This window comes from Hyaena hyaena, unplaced genomic scaffold (assembly GCF_003009895.1).
Source record: "Hyaena hyaena isolate Hyena2069 unplaced genomic scaffold, ASM300989v1 scaffold_55, whole genome shotgun sequence".
In the NCBI taxonomy this organism is placed as follows: domain Eukaryota; kingdom Metazoa; phylum Chordata; class Mammalia; order Carnivora; family Hyaenidae; genus Hyaena; species Hyaena hyaena.
The window spans coordinates 1,132,318-1,148,517 of NW_024080687.1; the positions used below are offsets into that span (position 1 = coordinate 1,132,318).

The following is a 16,200-nucleotide window of genomic DNA, read 5'->3' on the forward strand; positions in this document are numbered from 1 at the left end:
CACGAGGCTTCTGGGAAATGTAGTCCGCCGGGCTGCGCGCCTCTTGGGCGCCATTCTCTGATTGGCCGTGAGCGAGGCTCCCTCCGTGCCGTCGGCCCCGGGCTCCATGGCAACAGCGCAAGTTCGCCCCGCCCTCCACCCCTCCTCACGCGCGCCAATTTGGTCCAGCCCCTGCGTTCGGTCCGGGGTGGCCTGGGCTGGAAGAAGACGAGGGGACGTGGGAGGAGGGAGCGATGCTGCAAAAGTCATCTAAACATCGGGGCGGGGAAACGAGGCTACAGTTAAGAAGGCAAAGGAACTGCGGAAGTTGTAGCAGACAAGTTGGCAGGTCCAGTAGGTGCACCCTCCCAAGAAGGAATGAGCAAGTGCCACGGCGGCAGGATTTTTACCTTCTCTGATTCTGGGAGGAGCTAGACAAAAACATGGAACTAATTGCCCCAACAGTGATTATAATCCTGGGTTTCCTTGCTCTTTTATTATTCCTTCGGCGGAAGAATTTGCGTGGACCCCCGTGCGTAAGGGGCTGGATTCCTTGGATCGGAGCTGGATTTGAGTTTGGGAAAGCCCCTCTAGAATTTATAGAGAAAGCAAGAATCAAGGTATGTGGCCTTAGCAGGTGGGGCTTCCGGAGGAGGTAATGTTTTCTTTTTTATTTTCTTTCCTGGGGTCTCAAATGCAATATTCGAACATGGAGACCATACCTAGATCCACCGATAAAGACGATCGTTCCTCAACTGTTGACTGCTCTACCTTAGGCAAGATTTTTCGAAAGAAATAGATTTTTATTGATTGTGAACAGATTTTTATCCGCTCGTCGCTGCCCTTTTGGAAGTAGATACGTAGTTTATAAATGCTAGTTACTTCATCGTAGTTTAAAAGTTCTAAGTGTATACGCATCAACTAAATACTTGCAGTAATTCAGAAACACAGACGTGAAATACAGTTGATTTAAATCTATGAAAACTTGTAGTAAATTAGTGTCCGAACCGGAGTTAACACCAGGATGCTGTAAAAATTGCTTGCAAAGTCTTTGCGAATTTAGCTTGCGCTGTATTTTCAGCTGGTGTTATTATTTGATGATGATGAGATCCATTTTCACTGCATACGAAGGAAAGTAGTAATGTTGTTGTACTAGATGTTTTTGTCCTTAAAATAGTTCTTAAATACAGTGTATCTTTCTTTCAAAAATAGGATGTCAGTTACTGCCAACTTTTCCCCTTTATTCGTACCAGTGCTTCAGTGTGCATTCCTGTATGTGTGTTGTGTGGCTCTGCTTTTGGCACTTATCCAATTGTTTCCTCAGAATAAATTCCTAAAAGTGGAATTGCCTCCTCCAGTGACATAAATTATTTATATTACTGTGTTACTCTTGCAGAAGAATGTAACAATATATACCTTTTCCTTTGAGTGTAAGGGATTGCTTACTTCCTCATTACCTCCTCATATTCTAGCCCACATTAGATATGGTAATATTGAGAGCCTGATAGAGGAAAAATGGTATCTTTTAAAAGAATGTTTCTTTGTCTCCCATAGCCTTTCGTAGGCATATATTTTTAATAAATATTAAGGAATGTTTTTACAAGCTTGTCTCAGAAGGTCAAGCAAGGTCAAAAAGATTATTATTCTCTTCTAAAAGCTTTGTAAGTTTGCATTTTACAATTAGTTCTGTGATCCATTTTGAGTTACTTTGGGGGGGATGGTAAAAGTAAGGGGTAAAGTTCATTGTTCCCCCCAATCTGGATGTCTCGTTCTAGTTGTTCCACTGCCCTTTCCTCACTGATTGCCTTTGCAGCTTTTCAAAAACCAGTTGACCATATACCTGTAGATCTGTTTCTAGCCTTTGTGTCCTAGTCCATTGATTTATATGCCCACTCTTTTGTTAACACTACACCGTGTTAAATATTGTAGTGTTATAGTCCTTAAATCAAGCAGTGAAAGTCCTCCATATTTCTCTGTAATTGACCTGGCATTCAAGATTATTTACATTTGATTATAAGTTTTAGAATTGGCTTGTCCATATCTACATAAAGGCTGCAGGAATTATGATTGGAAGTTTGCTAATTCTATAAAGACATTGGGGAGAATTGACTTCATAATAATATTAAGTCTTCATATTTATGAATGCTGTATATCTCTCTTTTTTATCTATATAATTTCTTTCAGAAATAATCTGTAGTTTTTTGGGATGAGGTCTTGCCTGCGATTGTTAATTATTTTAAGTATTTTATATTTGGAGGCACTCGTAGATAAAATTGCTTAAATTTTTGTTTTGCAGTTGTATCCTGTTGAAACATAAAAAAATACAATCTGTTCTCTTTATGTTAACTTTACACCCTGTGACTTTGCTAAATTCACTTTATTAGTTCTACTAGCTACTTTCGAGATTCCTTAGGATTTTTATACGTAAACAATGTGTCTTGTAAACAAATAAACCTACTTCCTTTTTTCCTTGATCTTTATGCTTTTTATTTCTTTCTCCTATATTATTACCTTCAGTAGGACTTATAACATATTGTTGAAGAAGTGGTGAGACTAGACAAGCTTGTCTTTTTCCTAATATGAGCAGAAACGTCTTCAGTATTTCAGCACTGAGTGTGATGTTAGCAGTAGATTTTTCAAAGGTGCCTATTTCAATCCTGACCTTCAACCCATACCAATAATTCACAGATGCCACTAGGGAATTAAATAGTCCTATATTATCTGCTCACCTTTTCCAAGCTGCCAGTGAAATCATTCTCTCATCTGGTTCTGCCTCGTCCAAAAGGTAGAACATTTTGCATTTTGCATCCTGTCCAAAAACAGAAGCATTTGCTTTTGTTTTAAAAGCTGCAGAGCATTCCCTGAATTATAGTTTCCTTAAACAGTGACTTAATGATTGACAGCCAGTAGTTTGTTTCCCATATGTATGTGTTAAAATATATCTATAGAATGAATTATCAGATTCAAAGTAAAAAAGCACTTATAATTTAGAGAGAAATAGGAAATCTTTGAGAGCGTTTTGAGCAGAGGAATGATGAGATTTGATTTAAAACTTAAGGGTTCACTTTGGCTGCTCTCTTAAAAACAGGAATGTACGAATAAGAGAAAGATAATTTGAAGGTTATATGTGATAATTCAAACTTGAGATCAAGTGGTTTGGAGATGGCAGTGGAAACTTGAGAGGTGGCTGGGTATATTCTGAGGGGGGAAGCAGCGAGATTTACTGGTAAATTGCATGTGGGGTGTAGAGGAATGTGAATGGTCCAAGATGGCTCCACGAAGTTGGGTTTGAACAGGTAGAGAATGGGAGTTACTGTCCTGTGCGATTGCCCCGATTGCAAGAACTTATTGGAGGGAGTGATGTTATCAGACGTTCACTTTAGATATTTAGGAGTTTGGGATGTTGACATCCAAGTGGAAAGACTGAGTTAAGCAGCTGGATAAATACATTTGAAGTTGCAGAAGACGCCCCAGGATGCACATTTCAACATCTTTTGCCTGTCTTCTACGGCTACCATTTCCCCTAAAATTCTTTTCACATATTTCAATTTAATATGTTTTGCATTCCTATACTGTCTTGTCCTTAGACTGTTAATTTCCTCTAGTCTCCCTTGTGTTTCTTGTAATCATTATCTTTTATTCAGAAATGTCTTTGTTGTTTCTTTCTTTCCTCAGTTCCACTAATTCCTAATTTTCCTCTGTTGTCTGGCTGTTTCTTCCATGGCTTCTTATGTTTCTTCTTTGCTTGTTTCTTTTGCAGTTGCAATGGTTAGATTAATATTTTTAATTCCAAAAACAATTTTGCATTACAGGTTGTAGGTACCCTAGGGCAGAATGCTTTTGGGGAGTTACTTCATCTATAAGGAAGTTCTGGTGTCCCCCCCCTTTATTTTTAGAATATTTCTCACAGTGGTGAAGTTTTCCTTTTTTGCTTAACCATATTTTTAATTTTTTTAAGTTTATTTATTTTTGAGACACAGACAGAGACAGAACGTGAGCAGGGGAGGGGCAGAGAGAGAGGGAGACACGGAAACCTAAGCGGGCTCCAGGTTCTGAGCTGGCAGCACAGAGCCTGACGTGGGGCTCGAACCTATGAACTGTGAGATCGTGACCTGAGCCCAAGTGGAAAGCCTAACCAACTGAGCCATCCAGGTGCCTCTATTTAATTGTATTTTAAGGTGTTGAGTTATCTTGGACCAGCTCTCAGCCAGAGGTTTTGGTGGCGGATAGTTACTTCCTACGTTTCTTGATGTAGATCTTTTATCCCATCCTCCCTTGCTGCAGTGAAAACATGGTGCCTCTGTGCACCCATGGCTCCTCTGCTTTTTAGGATATAATCTTGCAGACGTGAGCTCTCGCTGTGTTTCTTCAGTAGCAGCTGCTAGTAAAAGAGGTGACCGTGGTCTTCTCAGGTGTACTCTTCACTTTTACAAGAATGTGCTTTTTGGAACCCACTTTCTGTGTTATCTTGTGCTACATCCCTCCATATCCATGGCCTGTTTACCTTAGCCCGTCTCATAGTGGTTCCGACTCTGTAGGCTTCTCCCATCTCAGAGTGTGTATTTCCGAGCTTTTCCATTGTTGAAGCCCTTGCGCATGCCCTTTTTCTTTCCCACGATGCTGTGATAGCTTCTAAGAGCAGACTGAAGAGTTCTACTCGTTTCAAGTGCCATGGGAACACGCTTTTGTAGTTAGTAGACTTTCTTCTTGTTGTCTAGCTCATTAATGTTGCTTGTGCATGTATGTTTCCTTCTCCTCGTGGCTCGGTGTGGTTTCCAGGAAAGACGTGGAACAATTCAGAAAGACGTTGCTGTAACGTCACCACCAAAATTGAAAGGCGGTGTTCTTGTTTAAAAAATGTGTTTTTTCCCCCGAATAGGTCCATATTCTAAAGGCATGAACATACATACAATGAAAGGTCTTCCTCTCATCTCTGTTCTCTTGCTGCTTATTTTCTCTTCCAACAAGAATGTTTCCATTCTCTTGTAAAACTTTCCCTTTCCTCACAGGGATATGTTGTGAATGAAAAACAACAACAACAACAATTTAGGGATATTTGCTTCTGAAAATCTGGGCTACTTGTACTTTCCCGTATTCCTTCCACTAAGCACAGCTAAATATGAATTAAGAATTATATGTAAAAGAAACATGAGAAGATTTTCAATGGTGGAGAGAGGAAGACGGATAGGCCAGCGACCTATGAACAGGATCTGGTGAACAATATGGCAGTGAATTTCCTTGATTTTTTTTCTGCTTCATGTATCTGGATTGGGCTCTTAGAAAGCCAGCAACCTAGAGATGCCGGTGGGCACAGGCAAAAACATAAGCCTCAAGAAATGTCTACTCTCTCTGGGTAGAGGTCCAAAAAAGGAGCAGCCTAGCAAAAGAGAAGACTTTTAGTCTGTAACTGCCCCAGGCACACACCACAGGAAAAGAACTTACAGCGTTACCACAGTCCGCAAGTGCCAAGTAGAAAAGCTATCCCTGACTCCTAGCCAGAGGGTAATGAAGTAACCCTCCCCCTCCTAGCATGGTAGTGTCAAAAAGAGGCCTAGAGGAGGGTCATGACCTTGCATTCTGCTCAGCAGTAATGAGGCCATCCCCACAGCAGTGGTAATGGAGACCACACCAAGGGCAGGGACTGTACCACCACTGAGGAATGACAAGCAGTCCTCTCCTACTCACTGAGGTGGTGACCCATGAACCTTAGACGGTGAGCCAGGATTTTCACGGCCACTCAGCAGTAAAGAGGCTACTCCTCAAACGCCTTCTCACCTCCAGGCCAGTGGTGGTCATGTGAGAGCAGTAATGAAGAACCCCTTATTCTCCCAGCCAGAGTGATATAAGAAGTACCTAGGAGGGAGACTTAACTTTCACCCCCAACCAGCAGTAACAAGGAGTTCTTCTCTCCCCATGCTGAGTGATGAACCTAAATTTCTATCCCCCCACCTGGCAATAATGAGGTGGCATCCTCTTTCCCACATCAGAGTAATGTCAAAGGAAGCCTGGAAAGAATATGAGTTAAATAAAACGCAGTGTCATAACATTATATCCAAAACATTCAGATTTTGGTAGAAAATCACTCCTCATACCAAGAACCAGGAAGATTTCAACTTGAATAAGAAGAGACAGTCAACAGATGACACAGACATTAGAATTACCTGACAAGGATCTTAAGGCAGCTATAATAAAAATGCTTCAACAAGCAATTATAAGCATGCTTGAAACATGAAAAAAACCCAAAAGTCAAAGGAAAGAAACAAAGTCTCTACGAATGAATAGTACATATAAAGAAGAAATATATGACTGAAAAATACAACAACTAAAAAAGAAAAAAATAACTTAGTGGATGAGTATAACAGCACCATGGAGAAGAGTGAAGAGAATCAGTGTACTTCAACATAGGTCAATAAAAGTTGCCTGATATGAAAAACAAAGAAAAGAAAGATTCAACACAAAGGAGCAGAATGTCAGGGACTATAAAAGACCTAACATTTATGTCATCAGGGTCCTAGAAAGGAGAAAGAGAAAGTAGAACTTTCTTTCTTATTATTTGTAGAAAGTAGAACTGAAATTTTCCCAAGTGTGGTAACAGATATAAACCTAGAGATTTGAAAAGCCAACCTAATTCCAAACAGGATAAACCCAAGGAAATCCACAGCAAGACAAATGATAGTCAAATTTTTGAAAACTAAAGGCAGAGATAATTTTCAAAAGCAGCAAAAGACAAATGGAGCTTTATTATGGTGGAGAAAGAAACTGGAATGAGAGCAGATTCTTTATCAGAAAGCATGTAGACCAGGAGGAACAGCATACCATTTTTCCAGGGCTCAAAGAAAAGAAACTGTCTACTTAGAATCCTATCTCCAGCAAAAATATTCTTTAGGAATTAAGGAGGAATCAAGATATTCTCAATTGAAGGAAAACTAAGAGAATTTGCTGCTAGAAGACCTATCCTAAACAAATGACTAGAAGTAGTTCTTTAAACAGGAAAGGACCAATGAAAGAAGGCATCTTGGACAACAAGATGGAAGAAAGGACACAGTAAACAAAAGATGTATAAGTGCAATAGACTTCTCTTCTTGAGATTTTTAAATTATTATTGGTGCCTGAAGCAACAATTATAACACTATTTGATATTGTTCTAGTTGTATGTAAGGGAACTATTTAAGAAAATTATATTATAGGGGCACTTGGATGGCTCCGTCGGTTAAGCGCCTGGGTGGCTCAGTCGGTTAAGCGTCTGACTTCGGCTCAGGTCATGATCTCACGGTTCATGGGTTCAAGCCCCACATTGGGCTGTGTGCTGACAGCCAGCTCAGAGCCTGGAGTCTGTTTCAGATTCTGTGTCTCCCTCTCTCTCTGACCCTTACCTATTTACGCTCACGCGCTCTCTCTCTCTCTCTCTCTCTCTCTCTCTCAGAAATAAATAAAACATTAAAAGAAAATTTAAAAAAAAGAAAATTACATTACAAGTAGGAGAGGGTAAAGGGACATAAAGAGATTCACTTGAACTGATAAAATGGCTATACTGTGCAGCCACTGTGGAGGACAGTGGAGGTTCCTCAAAAAGTTAAAAGCAGAACTAACCTAGAATCCAGTAATTCCACTACTGGGTATTCACCCTCCAAATACAGAAGCACTTCAAATGGATACTTGCACCCCAGTTTTTATTGCAGCATCATTTACAATAGCCAAGATAGGGGAGCAGCCCAAGTGTCCGTCAACAGATGAATGGATAAAACAGATGTGTGTGTGTGTCACACACACACACACACACACACACACACACGATGGAATATTATTCAGCCATAAAAAAGAATGAAATCTTGCCATCTGCAACAACATGGATGGAACTAGAGTATAATGCGAAGCGAAATTGGTGAAACAAAATAGAGAACTCAGAAATAGATGTGCTAAATGTTCAATTTGATTGCAAATGCAATTTGATGAAATAAAGATAGCCTTTTCAACAAAAACAGTGAAGCAATTAGACACTATTAAGCCAAATAAAAAACAAAACAAAATGAACCTTGACTAAGTCTTACATCTTATATAAACATTAACTCAAAATAGTTCGTAGGCTTCTGTGTGAAACATAACACTATACAACTTATAGGAAAAAGAAGAGAATGGGGCTAAAAACTGGTTCTTAGACTTGACAACAAAAGCATAATTTATAAAAAAAACAAACAAACTGATATATTGGACCTCATCAAAATTAAAAGCTTTTGTTTGTGAAAGACCCTGTTAGGAGTCTGAAAAGACAGACTGTAGACTGAGAGAAAATATTTGTATGCCACATATCCAACAAAGGACGGTGCTATCTAAAATATATAAAGAACTCTCAACACTTGGCATTGAAGAAAACCCAACAAGTCAAAGATATGGCAGATGACATAGGAACGAGTTATTGAAGAGGATATGCAGATGGTAGATAAACACATGAAAGAATATTCAACATCATTAACCAATAAAGATAAGTTAAAGGCAAATTAAAACCACAATGACTGGGGCGCCTGGGTGGCTCAGACCGTTAGGCCTCTGGGTTCAGCTCAGGTCATGATCTCATGGTTCATAAGTTTAGCTCTGCATCGGGCTCTGTGCTGACAGCTCAGAGCCTGGAGCCTGCTTCAGATTCTGTCTTCCTCTCTCTCTGCCCTGTCCCTGCTTGCACATGCAGTGTCTCTCTCTCTCAAAAATAAATAAATAAACAAACAAATAAACATTAAAACCACAGTGAGCCATCACTACACACCTATCAGAATGGCTAAATAAAAAATAGTGACAACACTCAGAAGCTAGTAAGGATGTGGAGAACCTGGATCACTCATATATTGCTGGTGGAAATGTCAAATGGTACAACCACTCTGGAAAGCACTCCGACAGGTCTTTAAACAATGAAGCATGCAGCTGCCATATGACCTAACTTTTACTTCTGGGCACTTGTCCTAGAGAAATGAAACTCACGTTCACACAAAAAACTGTGTGTTGATGTTTACGGCAACTGTATTTGTAATAGTCCCAAACTGAAAACACAGACATCCTTCAACAATGTTTAAAAAACACTGTAGTACATCTATACCATGGAGTACTACTCAGAAATGTAAAGGAATGAATTATTTCTTATTTAAGTATTTTTATTTATTTTTGAGAGAGACAGTGGGGGAAGGACAGAGAAAGCAGGAGACAGAGGATCTGAAGTGGGCTCTGTGCTGACAGCAGAGAGCCTGATGCGGGGCTCGAACTCATGAACCGGGAAACCATGACCTGGGCCTGAGTCAGACCCTTAACCATCTGAGCCACCCAGGCACCCCAAGGAAGGGAGTTACTGATAAATACCGCCACCTGGGTGGATCTCAAGTGAATTCTGCCATGTGAAAAAAAAAAGCCAATCTGAGAAATGTTCATACTACATGATTCTATTTGTGTAACATTCTTGAAATTCAGTATTATAGAAATGGAGACCAGGTTAGTAGTTGCCAAGGATTAAGGAAGAGGTGGGAGTGAGAGGGAAATGGATGCAACTATAAAAGGGCAACATAAGGCATCTTTGGGGTGATGGAGATGCTCTGTACCGTGACTTTATCAATATCAATGGCCTGGTTGTGATACCATAATATATATAGTCTTGCGAGATATTAACACTAGGTGAAACAGAGTAATAGCTCCATGGGACTCTGTATTATTTCTTATAACTGTCCACTAGTCTATAATTATCTCAAAATAAAAAGTTGACTGAAACAACACACAAGGGCCATGTCTATGACATACTGTCTGTGCTTGCCTTTGCTTCGTAACAGTGTGATGTTGTGCACAGAAGAACAAAAGCCAATCAAATAAGACCAAATCCCCACTGTAGAGAACTTATAACATCACACGTGATCATTTGCACTATATAATTTTGCAATAAGTTACCTTAAATACCATGCATCGGCAGTTATCTCAGTTATTCAACATGTTTGAATCCAGCTGCTCTACGCTGTGGTCTGGGTGCCTATGTTTGTTACACAGGGGATGTTCCTAATTGGAATATTAAGAATTCTCATTTGAACAGAACTCTTAACGAACAATGGAAATCATTCATCTGCTTCTAAATATTAACAAATAACTGTAGATAAGGAATACTGGAAAGTAATGCAGATGTCCGGATCGCCAGTGTAAGAAAATGAGACTCCACTGTTTGGTGGCTTAATGGTTACAAGCCCACAGTTGGCCTGACGGAGCCCAACAGTGTATCATAGGAATGATCAAGTGCCATTTCAGGGTGGGCTTAGAAATGGTTGTAATAGTGAAGTAGTGACAAGCATAATATTTTGCAATACTTACAGCAACAACGATAGGATATGAAAGTATGGGTGATTGTTCTAAGAATGGACATGTTGGATGTGGAATTGTAAAGTCAGAGCCATCCCAGGAGGAAATGAGAAGGAGGGTTCAGAAGGAAGAAGTGTATTATACTCACAGGTCCGAGAACGGGGCCGCTGCACGACATGAAGGCCCACAGGGAGGAGTACCAGTTAAGAGTCAGGAGGTAGACAGTAATAACAAGAGAAAAGCCCGAGCCTTTACTGGGGCTTCCTCAGGAAAGGCAAGCAGGGCGAGGAAGACAATTTAGGATTGGCTAGTTTGAATTATTCTTGTGGGCTTTGGGCCATACAGGTAGTTTCTAGTTGCCTGGTACCCAGACTTGGGATGATTTCGGACAAGGGAAATACTGGCTTGGTGTGAGAGTTAGATAAGGAAGTAGATGGCAATATAAACTCAAGGTTGGTTGGTTTGCATGGGAAAGGTATGCTGAAGGCTGAGCCCTTTGCTCCCAGCAAGAATTGGCCATCCCCAGGGGGCCAGTCTCCACCCAGCAGTGAAGGTCCAGTGCCAGAGCGTCAAGAATAAGAAATGTAGTTGATGTAATTGGCCCTGTGATGAACAGATGCCAAATAGACACAGAATACAAGAGAATATAGTTGGAATAGTGGATTCTTTTGATGATAGAGTCACGGGTAAGATTGTGGTTTGTTGCCTGCATTCATCATGGAAAATAAATGCTAACTTACAATTTTAAGCCAATGAAAATAATGATATATGTTTGTCCCAGTAAAGTCATGGACTTCCTGAAATTGAACTCTGGGCTAGCATTTGTTTGTAGGTGATCTGATAGAGGGCAGGACTGATGATGTGGGATGACAGGAGGCATTAACGTAGAGTTAAGAGAAGGTAAGAGCATGGAATTCATAACACACGTGAGGGAGTGCAGATGTTTCACAGGGGCAGGATGTCCCCTCTGTACTAACCCAAAGGGAAGGAGAATGAGTACAAGTGTGTCTATTTGCAAGATTCGGTGGTGACAAGTCAAGAGTGCCCTTTCTTGATTGCCTCCATTTTCTTATTGGGCTACAAAACAAGAACAAGGGTGGAGTGGTTTGGGCAGGTACACAGGGGAGACAGCAATTTTGGAAAGTGAGAAAGTGAATGCTTTAGAGAACTTTCCAGGATTGCAGGACACTGTTGCGTGACCACAGGTTTAAGGTGAAATCAGTCAGCTGTTTTGTATGTTTTTCTTGAACAAAACTGAGCAGTAGGTTGCTCGTAAGCCTACTATATCTGGAAAACAATATTCAAACATCACTGTTTGACATAATTTCTAATAACAATCTCTATTAATTTCCTACTACAAGAAAAGAAGTTTCAAACAAATAACATGATCAAAAGGGAAGGTTGAGTATCAGGACAGAATAAATTATGTTTTATATAATTTAGATTCGGCTGAACCTGCCAAAATGTATAATTAGTTATTATATATAATCATAATAATTTGTGTCTTCACTCTAACTTCAGCACTGGGGTTCTTGCGTAACGCATGGCCCAGTCACTTATTTATTAGAAATACTTACTAATGTCTGTATTTTATGTGTTTTCTTCCAGTATGGACCAATATTTACAGTCCTTGTTATGGGCATCCGAATGACCTTTGTTACTGAAGAAGAGGGAATTAATGTGTTTGTAAAATCCAAAGAAGTAAATTTTGAACTGGCAGTGCAAAATCCCGTCTACCGTACAGGTAAAGAATATCTTCAGATAGCTTGTTTGCATAAGCATTGGCGTCCAAGAGTAGCTTTGGGTAACACTTATACCCTCACTCCTCTACCAGGAATGATGATAGCCCTTATTTTATACTTTAAAATGGGGACATAAGATAGAAAGCACATCTGATGAGTTTGGTAGTTGAAAAACAAATTATTGGCAACCTCGTTTAAGTCCTAACTAGACGTAAGAGATGAGGTTACCTCACTGCTGTTTACTTGGAAAATATTTGGAATCTGTATCCTGTTACAGCTCCCACGACGTTCACTGTGCTCTGCTGCTGTGTATACAGTGTTCTTCAGGCTATAGCTCTTGGCTTGATCACATGTTGCTACTCTGCTCACTGAAAGTAGAATGCCACTGCTTAGTAAGCCCTTTACTATGGCATTTCCTGACACATTCCATAGGGCTGTTCAGGTAAGTGGAGCTTGGCTTCTTGTAACCGGTGGCCTTTTGTTCTCCATCCTCAGTGGCTGCTGGCTTGTATTTGTCAGCATGCTTCTGGTATGACCGTCCACTTTATTTCTTCCCAGGTGCAAACGTGTGTCCTCCTGAGAATGCAGAGCGGTTGCATTTTTGTGCCTGATTCTTCTTTTCCTTAATGTCTTCCTTCCTTCTCTCCTTCCTCCCTCCCTTCTTTCCTTCCTCCCTCCCTTCCTTCCCTCCGTTCCTTCCCTCCCTTCCTTTCTTCCTTCTCTCCTTCCTTCCTCCCTCCCTTTCTTTTTTCCTTCCTTCCCTCCTTCTTTCCTTTCTTTCTGCCTTCCTCTCTTCCTTTCTCCCTTCCTTTCTTCTTTCCTTCCTTCTCTCCTTCCTTCCTCTCTCTCTCTCTCTTTCTTTCTTTCTTTTTCTTTCTTTCTTTCTTTCTTTCTTTCTTTCTTTCTTTCTTTCTTTCTCTCTCTCTCTCTTTCTTTCTTTCTCTCTCTCTCTCTCTCTTTCTTTCTTTCTTTCTCCCTTCCTCCCTCCCTCCCTCCCTCTCTTTCTTTCCTTCTTTCTTTCTTTCTCCCTTCTTCTCTCCCTTCCTCTCTCCCTTCCTCTCTTCCTTCCTCCCTCCCTTCCTTCCTTCCTTTTGCTTCTTTCTTTGTTTTCCTCTTCATGCATCCTCTCATTCATCTCTTACCATTAATGCAAAAAAGTTTTAAAAGCTGAGAGTGATCAGTAGCATGATGACTATTTCTTCTTGCTTGCATGAAAATCACAACATGTTGGCCAAATTCTTTGACTGTTTAGTGCTTCTTAATATTTAAACTATGGAATTCCAGCACCACCTGGGTGGCTTAGTTGGTTAAGCATCTGACTTTGGCTCAGGTCATGATCTCATGGTTTGTGGTTCAGGCCCTGCATAGGGCTCTGCGCTGGGCAGGGCCTGCTTGGGAGTCTCTCGCTCCCTCTCCCCCTGAGCCCCTTCCCCACTTATGCTCTCTCATCTCTCTTTCTCTCTCATAATAAATAAATAGACTTAAAAAAATTTTAATAAAAAAACTATGCAATTCCAGATCAAAGAATATAAATATTTTGAAGGCTCTTTGTCTGTAACTTCACATATCTCTCCAGAAAAATATGCCAACTTATCATGTGTAAGGGTGCATAGAAGTGGTCAAGTTTTTTCACCTCTGCCTCCACTAGGGACTTTCATGTGTAAATATTTCTATTTATAGACAAAATATGTTAATATAAGTACTCTTGAGCCTGCTTCCTATGTTTTTCATACATTTTCCTACTACAGAGAGGATGTATGCTCAGGAAATCTAAACATTATTTTTAATGAACTCATATGAAATGTAACCTACCCATAATAGGCTGATGAAATATAAAACTATTATTTTTTTGCAAAAGTTACTTTGCAGACAATAAGAGAGAACTAAACAAAAACATGAAAGACTAGTAAGTTTAAAAACGCACATCTTCCTGGCCAAACTCAAGCAGGAGTGTGTGTGTATCATGGAAGGATCATGAACAAACACTAATGCAAAAGAAGTAGTGTCTCCAAAGCTACTTGTGGGATTAGGAAAGGCCTCCTGTTGAAAGTGATATTCAGGGAGATACTTGAAGGAGAAATAGAAGTTGGCAGGAGAAATGTATGGCTTATGGTTGCAGGCATGTGGAAATGGGATGAGGGTGGTCAAGTAAAGAATGTTTTGAGCAGATAGAATGTCTCATAAAAATGCTGGGAAATAAATACTAGGAACAATACACTGTACCTGGAATACAGATTTGGGGGGAGAAGGGGCTGGAAATGTTACCAGAAGACTAGAAAGATGTTAGAATGCCTTGTAAACTTTGTTAAGGTTAGGAAGCCAATGAAAGCCTTTAAACATGAAAATAAGGGAATATTTTCGGTTGGTTGGTCGGTTAAGCGTCCAATTTTGGCTCAGATCGGTTAAGCATCCAACTTCGGCTCAGGACCTGATCGCACAGTTCCTGAGTTCAAGTCCCACGTCGGGCTTTGTGTTGACAGCTCGGAGCCTGGAGCCTGCTTCAGATTCTGTGTCTCCCTGTCTCTCTGCATCTCCCCTGCTCATGCTCTGTTTCTCTTGGTCTTAAAAATAAAATAAACATTAAAATTTTTTAAAATAAAGAAACATAAAAATGAAATCACTACATTTGTGTTTCCCAGAGGCCCTCCTAATCACCCACGTGTAGATCACCCCTTAAAGTGAATTTCCCTACAGACTTTTACTGTGTCACAGGATAGGTCAAATCTTCACCTGCTCTTATTTGCAAGAGGTGATCTTATGTACTGGGAGGACTTTGGCTCTAGTCCCTACTGACCAAGTTATAGGAGGTGTGGGCTGGCTATTTGCTTCAAGGAGTTGTTGCTTCTTTTGAAAATAGTTTTCTCTGTTTATAGCATCAATTCCAAAGAATACTTTTTTAACACTGCATGAAAAACTTTATGTCATGATCAAAGGGAAAATAGGGACTATCAACCTATATCAACTCACTGGACAACTGACTGAAGAGTTACATAAGCAACTGGAGAATTTAGGCACTCATGGGACAATGGAGCTGAACAACTTAGTAAGGTAAATAAATGCATTAGTATTTTTTGATCTTGTAGGGTTTTCGCGTGTAGTTTTTTTGGGGGGAGGAATAAAAAATCTGCAGCCATTGCATTGAACTTAAAAAATTATCTGGTGGATTAATGAAGTCTAACTCGGTAATTAAGAGATTATATTAGTTTTTTAAATTCTAATTAACAGGTAGCTTTTAGTTAATGCCCCAATTGTAAGGTGAGCAAATAAGCCAATACAGTCATTTTAATACATTTACAGTAATTTCTCCGTAGTGATTCCATGCCACATAGATCATATCTACCCTAGAGGGGATGCTGATAGGAGACAGGGAAGGACAATGGAGGAAGTCAAGTGGCCTGAGTCACATTCTAAAACTTTCTGGCAAAGGTAAGCGATGGGCATAGGAGCCGTGAGAAAAATTCCCAGCATGCATGAGGAGATTGGTTGGAATTGAAGTCACCAAGTCAGCCACTTTTCCATCTCAGTGGGATACTGGGATGCTGAGGGCAGGATTCAATAGTTCAGACTCATAAAAAAAGAATATTTTGTTAGAGGTACAGCAAGAGAGAGAGGAAAAAAAAACCCAACCAACCAAACTTGTAGCATGTCAGTATCTACAGCAAAACAAAAAAAATTCTTGGATGTCTTTGAAACTTTGGGGGAAGGAGATCCTGAAAAACTTCTAGTGAAGAATTCAATAAAAATGAAACAAACAGTACTTGGTGTTACTAGTCTAAGTCTTATTAATAATCTTTGATATGTTTTCACTTAGGTATGCCATAGTAATCATTTTATTTACTTATGGCAAAACTTAATGATGATAGGTACTATACTTCAATATTCGGTAGTTCAGATCTGTGGGATCCTATAGGAGCTTAGGAAATTTGGTGACTGGTGTTACCCTGATTCTTTGGTTAATTTTTGTTGCTCTTTAAAGTCATGGACTATACCTTAGTTATTGGTATTACTTGCTAAGTAAGTGCTTGTTGAAATTGTATTGAATCAATTTTTTTTCTGGTATATCATCTCTTATTTGTCAAGATCTAACAATGCTTGCTTAGAAAGCATTTTAAAATCTTCAAAGAGATAAACCACAATTTCAGTTACCCCTAAGTTATCTGAC

At 39.9% G+C, this 16,200-nt stretch overlaps 1 protein-coding gene across 1 annotated transcript in view; it reads left to right on the forward strand.

Annotated features, from left to right (window-relative positions):
* The first annotated feature begins 276 nt into the window (after positions 1-276).
* The window catches only part of LOC120231229 (24-hydroxycholesterol 7-alpha-hydroxylase), a 94,603-nt gene continuing 78,679 nt past the window's right edge, over positions 277-16,200 (forward strand). Inside the window, exons 1-3 of the mRNA XM_039231206.1 lie at positions 277-599; positions 11,905-12,040; positions 14,912-15,086. Coding sequence (XP_039087137.1) covers positions 423-599; positions 11,905-12,040; positions 14,912-15,086 — 488 coding nt within the window. The 5' untranslated portion in view covers positions 277-422. The remainder of the gene's footprint in view (positions 600-11,904; positions 12,041-14,911; positions 15,087-16,200) is intronic.